General features: G+C 33.9%; 1 protein-coding gene across 2 annotated transcripts; it reads left to right on the top strand.

The window, feature by feature from the left end:
- On the top strand, positions 1 to 22106 carry LOC148618687 (sodium-dependent organic anion transporter-like). Of its 2 annotated transcripts, none has more exons than XM_088576894.1 (4): positions 1 to 107; positions 17553 to 17956; positions 18393 to 18597; positions 21626 to 22106. In XM_088576894.1, exons 2-4 carry the CDS (start codon positions 17565 to 17567, stop codon positions 22046 to 22048), a joined length of 1020 nt encoding a protein of 339 aa, XP_088433020.1. In that variant the 5' UTR covers positions 1 to 107; positions 17553 to 17564; the 3' UTR covers positions 22049 to 22106. The 2 variants fall into 2 exon arrangements, with proteins under 2 accessions (XP_088433020.1, XP_088433022.1); XM_088576896.1 differs by having other exon boundaries at positions 87 to 171.
- The last annotated feature ends 183 nt before the right edge of the window (positions 22107 to 22289 follow it).

Raw genomic sequence — 22289 nt, 5'->3', positions numbered from 1 at the left:
TTGATCTATTCATTTTATATGATACATGTATATGAAACGATGAGCAGTTTACTCTTGATGTATGACTTTTTATGCTAAACATTTGGTGCATTCTTAAGGAGACTAATGTAAGTTTCGCCTTAAATAAAGCAGGACTCGACAGTTAGATATAATTAAGGTGCAGAGATAAGAGTAAGATTATATTTTTATCACCTAATAAACCCAGGTTGAGGGACCCCTTTTCTTGTAAATTTCTGATAAGTCTCTTGATTTTTAAAATGTGCAATATTAATCTTTTCCAAATTTATGTTTAGTAATTTATTACTACACGATTTATGAAGAATATTTAACAACATTTGTAGATCACTTCCATTTTCTGCAATTGACTTAATATCGTCAGCATATAAAAGGATACTTATTTTTCACCATCTATTATCGATTCCAATATCCAATGCTTTTATTTCAGTACTAAACTATTTATAAAAATATCAAACAGTACATGAGACAATACACAACCCTGCTTTATCATTTATGTGAACATTTAATTTGAGGGCTCATATCAACATGAGAATAAATTTGTATCAAGGTGACTAGCCCCTAAAGCAGGTTTTGCAGTTCCAACGCCGGATTCATGGTTTTTCTAACGCCTGTATTTGTTAATTTGAGGTCATTTCCTGAGAAAATGAGTGGGTAGTCCAAGTAAATTGCTTTGATATGAAAGACAAATAAGATATATATATATATATATATATATATATATATATATATATATATATATATATATATATATATATATATATATATATATATATATATATATCAATGTGAGCATTCGGTGTTACAGTGACCAAGGTAAAAGCAGTTCCTCGTATTCAGTGGTATATGTGTACCGTTTTTACTCGGAAGTCACGTGACTTCTGAGTCTAAACCCATCTGATGTCAATCAAAACGACTTCCGGTTGATAACCGCCTTAAAAGTACTTCCACCGCGAAAGAGATCTGGCGGATGAATATTCAAATGAATCAAATTGATTACTTCGTATAAATACATTGCCCGTTTTCACAGCATACGATGAAAATTATATTTACATGATTCATTGTCAAAGGAAAATTCAAATACATAAATAGAAGTTTATATTTTATTAATGCCTTTGGTATCCATATATGGATTCCACGAGATTGGCTACGTTTAAAACTAAAACTAGGTTTTAAGATTACACATTGAGAAACAAAATTATAACGAAATGATACGAAACAAAAAAGAAAAAAAAGAAAACGAAATTTAAATTAAAATTTTAAATCATCAGTATTGTGTGGATGTGTAGTGCTACTAGTAGTGAAAGCGCTGATCCCGTTGTAAGTAATTAATCTTTCTGGAGAACGAGAAACAGCGGATTATAAAGTTTTTATAAAACCTATGAATATCTCATGACTTACGAGGTTCAACGCCATCGGGGCTTTGATTTAAATCATTCGTAAACAGAGGCGCCAACAATACAATGACACTAAAACCCATTTTTGAACTCCTGTTATGGAATGTCCAGGTTTGGACTATCGGTATTAGAATACCTGCTAATTTTTTTTTAACCTGTTCTATACAAAACAGATAATATGTCTGATTGTTATATTTTAAATATATCAAAGTTAAACTTCTTTCGTGGTTTTAGAGCTTTCTGAAAAAGAGAAAGCAACAAATAAACGAGGACATTATAAACGCCAATGTTCAACATGCAGAGTTCTGTTATGGCATTTTTTATTTCTTATTCTATTTTTAATTTGTAAATCATATATCTGATGACAGTTTTATGTATAATTAGAATGGATATGGTGAGTTGTTATTATGTAGACTAATTGCTGATGATGCATCACTGGACAATAGGGCACACAAATATGCTGTCATGGTAAATCTTACAAATATGGACATTGACAAATTGTATAGTATAACACATGGACACAAAAGTAACTTAACTGAGCTGTTATTGTGATAATGTGAGATTATTTAAATATCGGAAGAGAGCAGAAAGAAAAAAAACTACCTTTTTTTATAAAATGACTGAAGGAAAAAGTTAAAATATGATTATCTCGTAGATTTATTGGCCAAACTTATATCAGAGACATATAGTAATTATAACATAATAGAAACAGTTAAAAATACTACGGGGTATTACAATGTTGAACTTATACAAAGTTCCAAGTCACAAATAATACAAGACCGGGAATGTAGATTTATTATCATCGTTTTATCAATTATTGTCGTCGTAAAATTTCATTTCAGCTCCAGTATTTAGAGATCAATTGAAATGTTAATTACCACACATTTTCTTTGGAAAAGGAACATAATTGAACGACACGAGCCAAAGAAGTATTGGTTAATCAATTTTGTACAGTTCCCTTTGCCATTTATTATAAATACAAAGTTTATGTTAGAAATTTAAGTTTTAGTCAAGTTTAGTGATTATGGTTAGTCTTATTTTGATTAATTTCAACTTCAAAGAAGTTTTGTTGAAATACTCTTGATATTCAAGTAAAAAGTTTCACTTTTGTACACCTGTGTGCCTGAGGATACTACATATAGGGTACTACACACCCTCAACAAGGGGCCATAAAAACAATACTTTAAAGAGGAAACACCAATGAGGGACTATAAAAATACCCCTTCAATGAGGAAACCTCAATGAGGTAGTATAAGATGTATGTGACATTATTGAGGGTATGATATCCATAAATGAAGTACTCCTATATAACTCTAAATGATGGACAATTAAACAAAAAAATATATGAGAGAATTCATAAACAGATACTATAACAACATATTTTCTCAACGAGGGACTAATATAGTAATGAGGGGTATCTATATAAACCTAATATTATGATACGATCTCTCATTGAGAGACAATAATTGAAATGAACGATCATCAGAAAGTAATTAATTAATGTAAATGTTATTAAAGTTATTATAAATTGTAGACTAAATATATCTGAACTACCCTATCTTTGAATGAATGATATTATTATTATTATTATTAATGAAATATGGCTGGAGTATCTAAGAAACAAAGAAAAATATTTATCAGAAATACGGACCAATTCCTGCAATCATGGAACATTTGCTGGTCCTGACAAATTATACCAGATAGTTAAGGAAAGTTTAATATTGGTCGTTGCTTTGTTAAACATTTTATATAAAAAAAACTTATGGTTTACACAAATCAAGAAGAAAGAAATTTAAAAGGAGCAGAGTAATAGTTGAAGGTAACGACTCTATGTGGGACGGAGATCTTGCATCGATGGAAAATGTTTCACAACACAACGACGCAGTGAAATTCTTATTAGATTTAATTGACATATTTTCGAGATATGAAACTGTGTGCCCATTAAAAAATAAAAAGAGTGAAATGGTGGCCAAAGCATTTAAAAACATATTCAAAAACCATAACAGGAAGCCGCAAAGCATCAGATTTGAAGGAGAATTTAAATCAGCAACGAAAATATATATGATCAAGAATACACATATTCTATACGAATAACGCTGGAGTGTTCTGCAGGATTCATTTCATATTTATAACTATACAGCACATCAATCATTTGGTAACATCGCACCGGCTTCCGTCACAAAAAGAATGAAGACAAAATTCGTTATATTCAATATTTAGTCAGGGAAAAGAGATCGAAGAATAGGAAAAATCAACAGTTGTCATTGAATACGAAAAAAAACAACAACAAAACAAAGAAACACAAATCTGTATTTAAGTATAAGATTGAAGATTTTGTTAGAATTTCACATTTCACAATTTTGAAATGGGATTTCAAGAAAAATGGACTATGGAATACTTTAAGAAAAATATTTAAAAGAGATAATCAAGACATATATCAACAGAAAGATTCTTGGTCAAAAAAACATTTTACAGATATGAGTTACATGACATCAGATGACGTTGTATACAAAGTGGAAAAGGTTATAAAAAGAAGACATCTGCATAGAAAACAACCGGAAGTATCAGTAAAATGGACGGGTTGGCCAGAAAAAAAAATAATTTGTAAGTACCAAAGAATTCGGTGAAATTGATAAAATAATGAGTACATCAATTAATATGTTCATTATTATACAACATGAGTTTCAGAATGGTTTGGTCTTCGGATGACGGAAATAATTTTTATCTAAATAATACTCCTGACGACTTTAGGATTAAAAAGAAGGAAATACAATTTGAAGGATATTAGGTAGTATCTGTTACGGAATTTACCACAACAGATTGGGATGACAAAAAGTGAACTATTTGTATGTTTAGAAATATGCCAGGATACATTTATAGGGTGCGAGGTCTTTGTTAAGGAGAGTGTATCTAAGTGATATAGAACAAAATAACATAGTATAAAACTACCCATATTATATACCAATTAAAGCAAAAAATATACAGTCTTTATCAGTATGTAAGAAAAAAACATGAACGGCATCAAATTGGACGTGGTCTCAATGGACGTTACCGAGGATCCTATCTTATTTCCGTAAATTCACATGTTATTAAAGAAAATGATGAACTGCATACAGATTTAGTGACTCCAGTGGCTGCTGCAGAAGAAAGGACAAAATCAGAATATAAGGAGGAAAGGGAAAAAATGAACCTCGTGTGAAAAACGTATAAAAAAGAAAAAAGCGACAAAATCCATAAAAAAGCGGTTTGGGAAAGGTTCAACATCGAAGAACAAACTATTAGAAAAATAGTAAGGAAGCTTAACAAGAGAACTCTAAACCCAGATTACTACTATAACATTTAGAATCAGCCACCGAGTAAGAAAAAGAAAAAGTGATGGCTTTTTTAAATGAGGATAACAAACGAATTGGACAACCGATGGAACTTTCGATGTTTGCTCCAAATCAAGTGGCAGTAAATAAAGAAATTTATACAAAAGAGCGTCCTATATTTTCGATTATAAATAAATCATCGCCTACAGAAATTGTAGTTTCTTGTACTGGGAACGATATATTGATTTGTGGAAAAGTCGCCTATATGTGAAGCTACAGATTGTGAAAGGTGATGGGAGTAATTTGGCTGTAAAAGAGAAGGTTGGAATAGTAAATTTACATTTACAGGCCAAGATTTCTCAGGTTTATGTGTACATGAACAATAAACTGGTCTCTGCCAACGCATACAATTTTCATGGAAGGCAAATTTACAGGTTATGTTATGTGCTGGTTCGGACGAACAGAAATCTCAATTGCAAAGTCACTTGTTCACGAAAGATGAATTCAGTATCTGCAAATTCAGGATTCGTTAACCGATACGAATTTACAAAAGAATCTAGAACATTGGAGTTAGAAAGAAATCTCATGGCAGATGTTTTGAATCTCGACAAATATCTTATCAATGGAGTAGATATTTTCATATAACTTTTTAGATCCAGTTTCGTATTAATGTTTGGGGAAAGCAATCCTAGTTGTAAAGTGAGAATTTTAGATGTAGCACTCAAAACGGCGAGAATAAAACTCGATCCAGAGGTCATTCTGAATCATAGCCAACAGATAAAAGAAACCCCAGCAATATACGTTATAGATAGAAGCAATGTTACACAGAACATTATACCCAAGGGCTCTATTGAATTCTACTGGGATTCTATGTATCCCAAATCTCTACCGTCGAAAGTCCTGTTTGGATTAATTTCACAGAAAACAGCAAATGGAAATTACACTGCCAATTAATTTTCAACATTTTAATTTATCCGAAGTTAGTTTGAAAGTAAATGGTGTAGATATTTATGGATCTCCTCAAAAATTGGATTTCGGAGCATCCAGAAATTATACAGCGGCATACGTCAGACTTTATATGCGAAAAATGGAATAAAGATGCAGGTCTTACCATATCAAGGAGTGATTTTGGCAAAGGTTTCACTTTTCTTGCATTTTTACTGATTCCTTCTGATTTCGAGGAAGATTTCGAAGATTTCGCCAAGCATGGTTAAACGAGGATGGAAATGAGATTCAATCAAGCAACAACCGATGTTATAAAATGTGTTATTACCAATCCCGAGCCATTCTGACATGCAATGAAGCAAGAGACATCAAAATTTTCAACTGAAGAATGCTATTTCCTCGTTCCAATGTTTGAGAAATATTTTTGTTGAAATATGTGCTATAAACACATTACCTAAAGTTATTCAAAGACGTTATCCACAAATATATATTGTTAACACAGACTCAATACCCAACCCAGGAGAACATTTAATTTGCATTTTGTCTTTATTATTATTAAACGTCCTCAGAGTACCACGACAGTCTTGGAGATACCGCCTTATTTTACGAAGAAACAATACAAAAAATTATTACGGGAAATAGTAAAAAAATATTTGCGTATATAAAAAAAATACAGTCATCAACATCTGATATATGTGGACAATATGTGTTTGTTTTTCATACTGATGCGAATTTGTTTTTTCGTGCCTTTGAATGTCGTATATGAACTGTTTGGCAACAACCTGCATATCAATGACTCTTTCATTATGTTATACTTAAATGCTTTGGGGAAGACATAAAACGGCATGTAAGAAGTAAAATAACCATTTAATTAATGAAACACATATTATGATGGAGGGTGATTCAGAGAAAACCGTATCGCCATTTTCATCTCCAACGACCATTGCTGTTATTGTACCAACAAAATCGGGAAAATCTATGTTTACCAAGAGACTCATCGTGAATGCCTCGAAAATGATTACTGTGGCTCCTTGTGAAATTCTGTATGCGTATCCAGAATATAAAAAAAAATGTTTGATGAAATGAAACATTTTTAAAAATCCCATCTTTCACAAAGACAGATTGGAGGAGTTTTCAGAACACAAGAAACATTCTTTATTAATACTGGATGATTTAATAAGTAAAACAGTACAGTCGGAAGAACTGTTGCATCTTTTCAGTCACATCACATGAAAGGAATATTTCATGCTTAGTGATTTCACAATCACTCTATCCAGTCGACAAATACTCGAAAAGTATTTCTTTAAACATTGCCATTTTTGTATTATTTCGCAATCCGCGAGACACAAGACAGATAGTGACGTTTGCATCTCAGACCCTACCTAGACAGACGCAATACTTTATGGAGACTTAAACGAAGGCCACTCATTACAAATATGGATATTTACTTGCGAAAATTTCTCCATGAAAACGACAAGAGGAACGTCAATACAAGCTAAGAAAGGAAATTTTTCCGGGAGATACTTGTATTGTATACAAACCCATTTAAAAGACGCTTGTGCAATATGAATTTATCACAAATTTACAGAATGATTCGTCAGATGAGGACATATGCATTACTCTTAAAACGTTTGTATCAAACAACAATGCAAAGCTATCGACACTTTCGAAAGAACAGATGGAAGTTATTTCAGAAATTGCTCTAAATATATGCAAGGGTTTGTTTCCAAATAAACAGACATATGCCAAAGCATTAAAACCATACAAACCCACTGTTATACGATTAGGCGACAAAACTACTAATAAAAGTCAGAAAAAAAGAAACTGTTGATTAGAAAGATCGAAAGAAGAAAGGAGAACTACCCGGTATACTAGACAAAGAACCCATAAAAAGAAGGAAGAAACAAATTCGTTGGATAAAATTTTAATTTTTCTATTTCAATTTGTTTGTTTTTGAAATAAATAAAAAAACAAAGATTATCTTTTTGTTCAGGTAATTGTAATTGAACGCTTGACAATAAGATTTTTTTTGGTTACATACATCGGAATGCTTTTTCAAAATAGACAAAATTGATCAAATTATATGCTGTATTAATAAATGTATATTTTTGAGGGTTTCTAGTTTTTATGTCAATATCCAAAAGGCACAGATGTAAGGTCGTCTAACAACCTTCGTGTAAACCATTTTAAATTCCCTTTCCTCTATCTTGTCGCATAGTTTTCTTTTTTCTAGAGATTCTTGATATTTTTCGTGGATTGATAGTTTCTCAGGCGTTTTTGTTACAATTTTTCCAATTAAGGGTAAACCCTCTTACCTTACTCTTATCTTTTTTTTTGTTTTTTGTTACAGTTTGTCCAATTTAAGGTAAACCTTCTTACCTTACATACTTCTTTACCTGAAGCCGTTCTGTAAGCGTAAGATTTAGGGCCAGACGACTGTCGTTATATGTCCTTCTCCTTTAGGATATCTCGCTAGTTATTTCTCTAAGATGATTGCCCACCGGTAGACGCTGTGTAATTTGTTTGTTTACATCGTGAAATATTATTGAATCGGTATCTACATAAAATAATTCCTTTGAGCTATTTCGAGAGTCGTAAAGCTGGCAATGAATACGTTAGTTTTAAAGTCAAAAGGTAAAAAAGCCGAATCATCGAAATATTCCAACTATATGATTTCATTACTGACGATATGGAAATCTTGAACATCCTTTCCAGAGTCTGAAAGTAATTGGAAAAACGTGTCTACTTCATGTTCATATAGAAAGGAGGACTTTTTTCATATTCAAGCGTTGACCAGATTTCCCAAAAACTATTTAAGCAGATCCTAGCCAGACTACACAGATCCGGATTTTTTTTTAATCAAATCGAAATCAAGTTGTATCCCTTCATTTCTTGCATAGTTAGCTATATAGTTCATTTTTTTCTTTTGTTTGACACTTGGAAGGAAAGCCAAAAGCCTCTTGCTTTAGTCTCAAAAATATATCGACGTATTCCATGAACAGAACTCCTGGTTTTGTAACACTGTCATAGATACTCGATTCCTCAAAGTGATGAATTTGGTAAATCTTAACGATTTCGTATCCTTTTGAACAGGCTAGTTGGATTTCCGGAGTACACCAGGTCCCGGTAAATATTCTTTCGTTGTCACTATATCGACATTCACTTTCGTTTTCCCTATCTGCACACGTTATGCAGGGTGAAAATTTCTATTTTTCGTTCGATAAATAAGGCAGCACGTGATGATACAGTTGACGAGGTGCCTTGATACTCAATTTTGCTATACCCATTGTACTCTGATATATGTTTGAAATCAGACGTTATGATGGTTGGGTGTCCTATCGGATATTTCGCATACTTGTTCAAACAAAGATGACACATTTTTTACATTGAATTACAACTGGATGCATTTATAAAAAGAAGCTCACCTCGTATCGTTGTAATATTCTATGGTTTCTCCGGGTTCTTTGACCTCGTAAAAAAGCTTGATGGCATTTGTGCGTCCTCCATAGAAACTGTCTCTAGGGTTGTGAAGCAAATTTTTGGTCGTTCCCTCCGCGGAACTATCACTATGACATCTATGGCAACACCGCCTGCACTAAGTCCAAAGCCCTAGACCACTCGGCCAGCTAGGCTATATAAAAAATATAGCTTTCGTCAGACGGGTCATTCCTCCTCGTAAGACTAACCTAGAGCTGTAACTTTGTACACGATGTATGGTTGTACGGGACAGCTCATCTAGGTGTTATCATGTAGGATAGAGGATCAAATTAACGATACACGTCACAACAATTCAATATTATACAAACGTCTCAGAGTGTGACGACTCAGTCCGCTACACTGCTCCATCGGATCAAATTATATATATAAGTTTATCATATATTATATACATATTCATAAGTTAAAAAAAAACACACCCAGGAACTCGTAGACCGTCTTGGTGGCCTCATCGAATCCGTCTAGCCTGTACTTAGTTCCGGGGACAACGGTGTTCCCCGGCGTTCAGGGCGTGACATATTCGTAGGTTCTTCTCTGCTTGATTTTCTATATGGTGATATTATCACGGGTTTTGTAACCTTCAGAAGGGACGATGCCTGTGGGACTCGAAAACACGTTTCCCGACCTTTTACCTTCCAACGTCCACCGACGACGATTGTGTCCATACTTTGTTGGGCGGCAGAACGTTTCATTCGCCATCGAATATCGTTTGGCAATTGATCCACTTTTCCGTTTCAAGATCCAGTACCTTCGTTCCGTACGTCTCTTCAAGAAACAAATGGCGATAGATTCCCTGACACACCAAGGCAATGATCACATAATCGAAAGGATCCACGGCCGTCGATCCAATTTTAGAAGTGACTTCCATCAACAGCTGTTGAGTAACCTCTACGTAGGATGTCTACGTCCGAGGCGCAATATTCGTACATTTGTCGTAAGAAATCGAAAATCTCGTCTTGTTTGGTGTCGTACTATTGGAGGTCTTTTCTGTCTCCCGTTTCCATGAAATCGCATCTGTCAAATGCCGGATCCGGATACAGGCCAATGTAAGTCTGATATTCTTTTGTATTAAATAAATTTGGAAATTATCTTTTTGTAAGGTTTTAGACATGTCTCGCAAAAATATCCACAGCCAAAGAATCCATTGATGCTTCCGATTTCATCGAAATGTCCGAAATGTCCGACCGAGTCGTCTGTTGTTGTGATGTATAGGTATTGATTTTGTCTCGAAGAATTGTTGACAACAAGGCAAAATTTGTTTCCAAACTATGAGGATTACACCATAATGTTATCCTACAGATCTTCGAACGTTTTTATGTCCGATAGGTTGTTGGGTCTGTCGGTCGGAACATCGGTTTCTCTGCATAAAGTGTCGGCCATGCGTTTGCTATATCTTTCCATGGAACGATCTCCCACGTGCCTGTAAAAAACGTTTTGTCGTCTTTCTATGTTTTATCACTTTTATCGTGTAATTCATCCATGATTCGTCGTTTTCTGTTATCCTCTTTCATTCGACCAAGTGTACAATTTTACTAAGTTTCAACAAAACACTCTCAATGGCTGAAGCCAAGCTGAGATGATCGTCATTGGATACTTTCAATAAGGACCATGTCTATGATCGTATAGGTTTGGGGTTGCAAAGTATCCAATGCGTTGTGTTTTATGTTCGTTTATCTCAATCTATCTCAATATGTCTGCCCATACAATATAACGTCATAAGAACATAATGGAATGTTAGCGACGTTAACGTTACAATTTTCGCGCTAAATTCACGACATTCTCCGGGCAGGCAAAAATGTGAAATGTAATATGAAAATGTTAACATCACTTTAAAACAATATGTATAAAAATCTCAAATGTGAAAATGAAAAGAATTATTGTCCATCAGTAAACGTAATAAAATATTGAAAATGTTCACTTGTACTTATACACTGAATTAAATTTTCATTATAGATTATAATATGAATTAACTCAATTCACCCATTGTCCATTTCTTGATCTATTCCCTCGCTCGGATAGCAGCCTCTCGTTTGGATGGTATATCATCGTCATCAGTCGTTGTAGAATCATCACGGTCCATGTTAGTTGGAATCTTCAGTAGATACAGCTTCACGACAGGACGTGACGTTCGTCCTGTAGAGTTTCTAATGATTGCAACACGTGTGAAACCATTATTTCCGGTAATTAGCTCGTCTACGATGGCAATGTTCTATCTGTTTCTCGGTAGTTTCTCGTCGAGCACTTGAAGTACATGGCACCACAAATATCTATGATCGTATAGGTTTGGGGTTGCAAAGTAACCAATGCGTTGTGTTTTATGTTCGTTTATCTCAATCTATATTTGTATATCAATATGTGAGCCCATACAATATAACGTCATAAGAACATAATGGAATGTTAGCGACGTTAACGTTACAATTTTTGCGCTAAAGGCTAGAAACCACTAATTCCACTTCCCATAGGCTTCTATGCTAATTTCACAATATTCAATGGCTTCTCTGGACTTTACCTTAACTTTAACCTGCAGAGAACTATATATCAGCATGATTCTACATATGTCAGCTCACAATCTTCTGAATGGCATGTGGTGTTAGCAGACTTGCAGTGCAGTACTGGTCACCGGAAGTGAAGTGTCTATAAATAGCATGGGAAATCCCAGTGTTTTCACAAGATAGGGGTATATTTAGAAATCATTATGGAGATTAGGCTTCACATCACAAGAAGCAAATGTTTTTCCTTTCAGAAACTGTTTAAATTTTTTAAATGAGATGAGAACTTTTTTCACAGCACTATGAGGAACAGGGGTAATTTCTGCGTAGGACTATTTTTGCGTACGTTCCAAATGCTCATTGGTTGAATTGGTGGTCTGTAACCTAAATACACCACAGACCGTTTAATGGCTAGTGCATTTTGTGGACCCGTCAACCTGGTGATATGAACCCTACTGGAATCACGGGGAACACTTCCTTATATTTCCTATAGTAACCAGGGCCTGGTCGCTAAAGGCTAAGTTTTTGTTAATATTCAATATTCTTTCAATGTTTTCCATGACAGTGTTGGCGTTCAGATTCGACCATTTCTGAAGAGGTAAGCCGATGGGATTATTTAGTGCTGGGTGATTAATAATGACGTGGTCTAGATCACCATCGTCTTCGCGAGCTTTTGTTAACACATCTTGGAACATTCCATGTATCTGTGTTAAAAGTGTTTCAGCTTTTGACATTTCCATACATTGGTGAATTTCATTTTATATATCGTTTCTACTGCCAAGGTTTTTGCAAATGTCTTCCCCACTTTTTTAAGATATATAGAATCATCATCGTGTCGGGATTTCTCCAGCATCACCTTTCCTCGATTGAGACGGAAAGTCGTGCGTTGGTAACTCTGCTTCATTTATGTCGGAAGAGTTCTGTACATATCCATCATTGAAAACGACCTCTTCCTGCATTAAACCGATGTCTGGGAAGACTGCCGTTGAACGGTATGTTACTATCAATGGGATACGTTCTATATATTATCATTGTTCGAGATTTGTTTAATCTGGATATCACAATATACATTTTCGTTATTGGTGACTAGTTCATCCAACAAAAGGTGAATTTCCTCGTGCCAGAGTATTTCGCTTAGCAGATTAAATTTGATACTGCACCATTAACACGTTAAAATAAAGTTTAGTGTATTAACAACAGCATCTTGACTTAATACGTTGTTTTCTATAGCCCATAAAGTTAAAGATGGTACATCGAAAAAGGTATTAGTAACAGTAGAAATAATTTCATTCTGTTGAACCCAAGAATGATTTAATAATTCATTATCGATAGACTTTTTTTCAGTTCATCCAATGTTTCAACAGAGTTAATTATGTCTTTCAAACTTGGAGGTCATCGTCTTGTGTTGTCCATTTCTATTATCTTACACTACTACAAATTAATAAATCCTTTTTATACCTGTGAAGATGTTATTGTATTGTAGTAGGTTACTTTATTCATCGTTATTTTTTTACGAATGACTGCTACTATGTTAGACTCCTCAGTTTTCATCGTTGAGTGCATCTACTGCGATTGTGTAATTGATGGATTACATTTACATTTACAATTAAACCCCCTCTTCCAAAAATAGTTGATCATCTCGGCTACGTTCATATACACATACCGTTAGTTGAAATGAAGCATAATAATTAGTGTGTGTATAAATGAATCTTTTTCTTATGCATTGTATCATTTGTCAATAAATGCTTTGATTTGCCAAAAACAACTATGGACAAGTACGAAAAGAAAATCTTACAAGAAGCCAGAGATGAATTTACAAAAAAGATGGAAACGTCATCTCAGAGTCAGATGTGTATTGTCGCGAGCGACGGAAGATGAACCGTTTGGGATTATTTCTGAGAGAATCAGGAAAGGATGTCTTCTTGACCATTTGATTAACGCACTAGTTTCTTATATTCCACAATTTAAGCTGGCCTTGATTAAAAGTGGAAATACTGATCTTGTGAAACACTTCAAAATCGTCAATACAAGGTCCAGTAATGATGACAACATACATCATTTGGGGGTGATACTTTATTGTCTTAAAGAACTGATGACAGAAATAGTCATGTATATTCGAAATTATAAAAAAAAAAGATATCATACCCTCATTTATGTCACATACATCTTATAGTCCCTCACTGAAGTTTCCTCATTAAAGGGTTATTTTTAAAGCCCCATGGTGTTTCCTCATTAAAGTGTTATTTTTATAGTCCCTCATTGAGAGTGTGTAGTACCTTTCTGTAGTGAGGTTTTTCAAATAAAGTTTTCTCTATTGTCGCTCTATTGTACTGTAAATTTACTTTTTTACCTGCATTTAAAATAGCAATTGTATTTTGTTAGTTGGCATACCTTGAATATGTATTTTAAAATGTTGGCAGTCCTTGCATACAAAATTCAAGACTTACTCATTTTTATTGTACTTACTTATTTTTATTTTCACTAATTGTTCACATCTTCTGTTCTGTTTTGACTACTGGTTTTACCTATTTCGACTGGTGACAATTTTATGCTGCTCACTTGGGTTGAAATATACCGGAAATAATTAACCTTATGGAAGCGGGAGGTTTAGCGTGCTATAAAACCTGGTTTAACCCACCTTATATTTTGAAAATGCCTGCACCAAGTAAGGAACATTGCATTGGTTTCTTACTTTTCGATTTTTACCATGATTTTTTTCATTTGTTATACGGACTTTCCCTTTGACTACTGCTTAGATTTTAACAATTTTATTATTATCCATCATTTAAGAAACCATCTATTAGCGTCATTAATAACGTGGCTGGTATCAAAATGAACATTTAAAAAAAACAATCTTTCATTAATGATGAAATTTCGTTTATCATTTATTTCATATCAGAGAAGAAAAGATGATCTTTTTTAGTTAAAACACGGTCATGTGATATTTATTAATGTGCGTTTAAATGTCAGAAGGGCATTATGTGATAATGCCCTCTTTAGATTCTTCAATTAAATAAACAATATTTTCTTATATAGATGACATTATCGATAAATTGACTGCCTTTGGGACGTGACATTACCCTCAACACTGATAACGCCCTTACCTGCGGGCATTATCAATGGTTTCAGACAGCATCACTGTTCCAATGGCAATCAATTATCAAGATAATGTTTCAACCTTCTCCATGGTAACAGATGGTACGAATTGTCTATCAGTTCGAATTTGTCAACTTGTCGATTTGTTTTTTGCAGGTTCCTTTTTTGTACAAAAACAGATGTTTTCAACTGGCGTGGTATTTTTAAATATATACCGCAATATCGCACAAAACATTATTAAATTAGGAAAATGTAAATTGTTAATTAGCTCGTCTTATATCATACAGCGTGTCTCTATGATGTGTTGTGTCTTATCATCCGATGAATATTAATGTTGAATGTACCCCTTGAGGGACAATGATTGAATTATAATAAAATTTGAAGTTGAATTTAAATTTTGAATCGATAGTCACTCATTTAGAAATTCTGTTACTCTTTCCTAATCCAATGTTACCTTCTTCATCTAACAGGACCAGTCTAACTTATGTTGGATAATTAATAATAAAATATACAATTTGGACGAGTATTGTGTGTAAAATCTAAAATAAAAGGTAGGTAACTCAGTATTTGATGATCAATGCACTGTCATCCGCAGCATTGATTGATTGATGTTTAACGTCTTATGGCAGATATTTCGTGTATTTAAGAACGGAAATATTTGACCAATCGAACAAACACGGCTTTGTAATTTGTGAATCCAAAGGGAGGGTATTAAATTTTAAGAAGAATACAATAGTTAGTTCACATCCTAGGTCACAACCATCAAGATGTAAAGGTACAAAGGCAAAATAAGCAACGCAAACTCGACTAAATTTTAGAGCATGGACCGGATACACATGTAGGGTAATCCTCTGCATTTTTTTCTAGAAACAGCCACCGAATTGCTCATAAAATGTCACTTCCGGCGTAGAGAAAAAGAAAACTACGTCATGGAGAACACATCACTTCTGCAGTGAAGTGATAGGTATAGAGTAAAGTAAAGTCCAAGAGAGTCTTGTATGAAAGGGAGAAGGTCATCTATCGAGACACCATGCGTCTAAGGTGATGGAAATATACATAGTGACAAAAGCCATGACTCTTATCCATCTTTAACTATTGCCGAACATATTTATTACAATAACGTTATTGTTATATTGACTTGAAATATTTCCTATATTTTTGATGTTGTCATTGCATCCGTAGGGTATTGCAGTACCTAGTCTACGTATCAAGTTTTCTTCTCTTTCCCAGCGGTAGTATTTACTTAGGATAGACTTTTCGTTTGGTGGTATATTTTTTATAAGAATACAAACTTTCAGAGAGCAGATTGAATGAAAAACATGCAGAAAATTTACCGAAACAGCTCATGTATACTATGCCTACTACAACTGCTTTTACTGCTTTATGTTGTTTCTTTCAAATGTTGCTTATTTTTGCTTTTGTGTGCTATAATATGCATAGTTCTTTATTTATGCTGTGTGTTAATGTTTTGTTTTATTTGTTTATGTCTGTATGCTTTATTATGTTTGTATTGTATAATGCCTAACTAAGCTATAAATGCATGCTCTTAGTGTATACATGTGTCTATAATTACTTATACGAATCTGTACTTAGGCTTTTGTGATTTGTTTTAAGATATCAGTCGCCTAAAGAGCCCTGTTTCTTTATCGACTTGAATTACTTAATTTTTAATTTAGGGACCGGTCAAAATTTATCGCCCATAAGACCGGTGCAAAAAAAAACCATAAGAGCCTGAATAAAAGTTGCCACCCTATGGCTATCTGACTTGGAAAAAAATTATGTCCTATGTCAACTTGGTAAGAAAAAAGTTGGTGTCCTATCATGGTTTTCATATGAAGTATTTATTTGAAAATATTATATTAACACATACAGTGTATTAAAGATCTTACAAATGAGATATTGATATGAAGCTACATATGCAGTTGAGGATCCAAGGGGGGCGAGGGGCCCGGGTCCCCCTTGGAAAATTGCAATTTTTAAAAATTGTTGAAAAATTTTTCAAGATACCCTCAGAATGCAGGATTTAAGGTTTTAATATTTCAAAATTTTCTGGGGGCCATGCCCCAAACCCTCTTGCAAATTCAGAACACTTCGTGATCCTTACCGGTCATCCTGTTAGAAAACATTTTTGCCCCCCCCCCATACCTAAAACTCTGGATCCGCCACTGATATAGTTATTCCAATTACAATGAATTATGTTAAATAGTTGTATTTTTACTGCATTTATATTTTGTAGACTATTTTTGTTATAATAGTTTGTTTCATAACAAGTTAATAAAAAAATAATAAATCAAAGTATTTGTTCGTAAAAAAAAACAAAAAAACGTGTGTCCTATGGATATTATCAGTAAAAAAAGTGGTGTCCCAACAAAAGCATTATATCAAAAAAGTGTCTGTCCTACTGCTATTTGCACTGGTCCTATGTGTCGATAAATTTTGCCCGGTCCCTTACTTTTATTTTAGACATCAATCCCGATAGTTATATACACCTGGTAGATGTTTGGACATACAAAAATTAATTCAATAAGGAATAGCCGTTGTACTTTCTTGTCTAAAAACCTCAATCACGTGGTGGTGCATTCTGAATAAGATGCTAGACAAATAGACAGAGGAAATATTACAGTGGCATTCCTTATCTTTCTTTATCATCTAATCTTAGTGTGAAGATATAAACATCAGCTTAAATGAAAAACGGATTTTGTTCTCAATCCAGTTAAAGCTTGTCTTCCTTTTTCGTGCACAACCATTCAATTCTACCAGTGTAAGTCTCGACTAACTCTCGGCATCAATGGCATTTTTTTCAGATCTAAGCCTTAATGGACCAAACAACAGAGAGTGAACTGAAAGTTTCGTATTCCTTTGCCAACACAAGTGATACATTCGATGATGTAATATTGCCAGATCCGGTAAAAGCTATAATAAAAAAAATATGGGAAATCTTGCTTATAGCTGTCATTTTTATTATAATGCTCTCCCTCGGATGTACTATAGAACCAAGAACGATATTAGACCAAATAAAGAAACCCGTCCCCATTTTACTCGGAATGCTAATCCAGTTCGTGGTGTATCCTTTGCTCACTTTTAGTTTGGTACACGTCCTGCGTTTATCATCTTATGATGCACTGGGAGCTTTACTGTTGACAACATGCCCAGGTGGTACTTTATCGAATCTGATTACCTTTTGGTGCGATGGAGATGTGGTATTGAGGTAATTTTGAAATGAATGCACTGTATGATCAACCCTGATCGCTAATTCGACTTGCATTTGGAAGTAATGACTATAGCTCAAGATGCAAAAAGTATAAGTCAGTTCAAATCTCAAAATATACAATGCACTTGTCAATAACAATTATAGTTGCAAAAGAATTTAAAAAAAAAGAAACATTGTTTACACTACATAAGTACTATATGAACGGTATGTTATTTTGAAAATGAAACATCAGTCGCAACTATATCAGCCATTATCAGACAAATTATTAAACGTTCACGGAAAAGCAGTGTAAAGGAACATTTAAGAACTTTGATTGAGACTCGTCAGGCGGTTTCAGTTAATCAGGTTGAGCCGGAGGGATTGACGATTTCCTTGCCTCACTGTATTTTATAGCGAAGGACACTTATAACATTACTGTTCATATGTTTTTTAGCATCTGTATGACTTGGCTAGCAACAGCCCTGGCTATCGGTATGATGCCATTGAATCTTTGGATATACACTAGAGGTTTCGTAACTGATGATCTCAAGATACCATACATCAAGATAATTATTGGTCTGGTTATTACTATCGTCCCTGTTGCTATTGGAATGATCATTTCACGTAAACTGCCAAAGGTTGCTGGCATCATCGTAAAGGTAAAATATTCTCTTCCGTGAATCTAGTGCCATTTTACAAAAAATCATGTGGTTCATGTTGGTCAAATACATACATGTTTGCAAACTATTTTATTTGTCATAAAATAACTTATGATTCGTTGTAATTTGTTTCAATGGTATTGTATGTAACCTGTAAAGGGTTTTTTTGTAATATTAATATGTTATAGTAGATCTACCATAATAAACGAGATAAGAAGATATATTTCAAGATATGACATTTTTTGACTAAATACTTTAATTTGATTGTTTATTTCTTATCTGGACATGATAGTTTATTTTCTCTAATTGCTGACTTATTCCTTTACTATTATGAGGCTAACTTTATAGCTGATCTGATCCATAAGAAGGAACATCATGTAGCTAGATAAATCTCAGTTTCCGCCATATAAATGACGTATTACCGTTAAACAATTATAGTTACGTAGATTTTATACATCGCATCTTCCTCAAAGAACTTGAGATAAAGAATACTACAGACACTGTGAAGTCAGCCTCATATCTTGACGTACATTTAAAGATCGATAATTAAGAAAAATTGTTGACCGAACTATACGACAAACGTGATGACTTTTCATTGCGTATTGTCAACTTTCCTTTCATCTGTGGCAACATCCCTTCAGCACCTGCGTATGGAGTTTTCATATCACAACTCATACGTTATGCCAGAGCTTGTCGTTACTATGCAAACTATTTGTACCGCGCTAGACTTCTTACAATTAGGAACAGGGCTTGCTGCTATAAGATTGAAGTCATCATAACAGAATTTTTATGTTCGTCATCATGAACTCGTTGATCGTTACGGTTTATCCTGCTGCATCATGAAAACTGACTTGTTCAACGTATCATAACTTTCCTTTCCTCTTTCGGCTACCTTGGACTTGACTTTTATTAGCAACTCGGCGGTGTTTCTAGAAAAGCAAAGACGCTTACCCTACCGATGCACCTTGCCCATACTCTCAGTTCTTTAGTAGAATTCGAGTTGCTTATTTACATTTGTTACTTTGAGTGTGCGTATTATTTTGGTTATTTTTTCCATGTCTGGTCTTTGTCCTTGGATCACATTCTCTTTATTTTCGCTAAAATCTTGGTTTCCTTGATTATAATGACTTCATTAATAAGGATCGGTCCACACTTCTCAATTCAAATTATTCCAGTCAAAATAAAGGGACATATCTTCATTTTGATTTTATTTGATTAAAAATCCTAGACATATTATCTGTATATCTGCATTATCAACTTAAACATCCGTAGATTTATAAGAATCGAACATCCTTTAGTATCCTTATAGAAATTCTTTTCACTGGAAAAAAATAATGTCAAAGTTTATCTGCAGATATTTTATCATGATATTTTATCACTCCATCATGATTAGACATTCAAGTATCTGGAAGGGTTTCCTTGAAGTACTCCAGTAGTGCTTGAGGTTGTCTTTCAAGCTACTTACTGACTGATGCCATCCTTACCTCTAGCATCGAGCATGTTGAAAACCACCGTAAATATGAAAAAGCTAAACATGTGTTTTAAAATATTTTTAGTCTTTTATTTATATAAGAGAAGTTTAACCCATCGGAAATCAAGCGATACAAATCCTAAATTGTTGTTAAATACCTAGAAAACATTTGTAATATAGACAGTTATCAAAGTGACCAGCTATTATGAATTAGGTCACTAATTTCATGGAATACAGTATTGTTTGACAAAACGAACTTAAAGTTGGTAAAGGCAATTCGTTGATCAAATTTAATATTTTCGTTTCGCAAATTAAAATCCGCAATTTTATAAACCGAATGTACCCATCCAAAATGCTGAAAAGCAAATGCGAAGTTCATTTAAAATACTTTTACAAAGTCCAGGATTGCTGGATTTTCTCAGCAAGTAGCTTATTTGTTTTTCTTCCCTTTAGTCACATTCTCCCGTATTAGAGTATAGAAACTGTACAATGTTTTAAATGTTTTACTATAATTCTGCCGATTGCAAAGAACGCCGGAATGAACAGTTTGCGATAGAAACATTTGTGGTAAGATAATGAGCATACTCAGTATACACTTCCGAGTGGTAGGGCTTGGGTGGAACAAAAGAATTTTCCTTGCGGAAGTGTGTGTTGAGCATGTTCTACGCATGTTCAACGAGTAGTCTACAGTTAGCACAAAAGGGTCTATATGGCGCTCGGAAGTGGTTGTGGTATGTAGGAATAGAAATCCAACCGCTTACATTGTTAGAGTACCTTTAGGGGCATTATTTCAAATATGGTGCTTGATTATTGTGGGGTAAAAAAGGTTAACAATGCAATTTGTTTATGATTCGGATAGGGTTTTTTTATGTAACAAGTTATCCAGGGTATTTAGGATATCAGCTGGTATCCGGGATGTTTACTTAGCATTCAGAAAGTTACTTAAATGTTTTACACATAGTTTTTATACCGGATATTATGTAATGTTTAAATATCATATGGGAAAAATGTACTTATAAGTACAAGTATATTTTTCTAAAGTAAATAATTCCAAGGATCTTATTTAACAATACAATTTTGATTTCTCCTTGTAAACTTTCCTTTCCTTCATTGTAATATTGCAGCAGTCTTTCAACTCATAGCTTACCATTACACTGATTTTTAGACAGAGCTTGGCCATTTTATTGGTTCTTTTGTTTTTTGTTTTCGTCAATTGATTGTACGATTTGTTGTGCGTTGTTCTTACGGTGTTAAAAGTATTTTCCTTATTTACATGCAAAAACAAATATAAAAATACAAAAAAATAACACCGGATCAGAATTTATTTACAAAAAAAATGTAGGACGACCGTAAAGTGACCACAAAAGATACGAAGTTTCCTTAGATACCTTTTTAAAAATCTATGTTAATTTTAGTTTTTCATTTTCATTAATTTTGAGGGACAAACCTTCCCAATATACACGACAATATATATGGAACTCAGAATTGCTTGTCGTAGGAGCCAGGTAACGGGGTATTACGATGAAAATTTAAACTGGTTGCTTATTGTATTTACAGCTTGGAGGACTGCTGGGATTTCTGGTTATTCTCATCATTGTAAGTTTAAACCTATACTTATATCCCGACATGATGAAATCGGACTGGAGGATGGTAGTCTTAGCCGTCATGTTGCCGGGCATTGGTTTGGTCGTCAGTTATGGAGGAACCCAGCTAGCTTGCATGTCACATGTCCATTCCCGGACAATTGCAATAGAGATAGCCACACAAAATGTTTCTCTGAGTTTAACACTGATATACGTTTCTTTTTCCGATGTTAAAGCCATGAAAATAGCTACATTTTCGCTGATCTTCGGGATGTTTTCTGTGATTTCTGTGTGTATTTTTACATTCATTTACAAGATAGTCAAGCATGTTCGGAAATTGAAAAGAAGGTCTATATTACGTGAGGGAAACAATCAAAGTAATGATTCTTCGCTCTAAATAAACCTGGAAAATTGTGCATTCTGAATTTAACTGATATCAATTTATGTACTAATAAAGGATAAATTTGAATTAAGTGATGTTTGAATTTTCTTTATGAACATAAACAAGGAAATATAGTTGAACCCGTTACATTTGGAAAAGTGGAGTCAAAACATAATCTTAAAGTATACCAGCAAAAACGTGTGTACTTCAATCCTGACATTATATATACAAAGTCGGGTCTTTCTGTGTATCCGAA

Source organism: Perna viridis, chromosome 4 (assembly GCF_037379345.1).
Source record: "Perna viridis isolate PV_CMFRI_1.1 ecotype Kerala chromosome 4, ASM3737934v1, whole genome shotgun sequence".
Lineage (NCBI taxonomy): Eukaryota > Metazoa > Mollusca > Bivalvia > Mytilida > Mytilidae > Perna > Perna viridis.
Note: the sequence above shows the minus strand (reverse complement) of the source record. Positions and strands in the feature narration are given on the sequence as shown.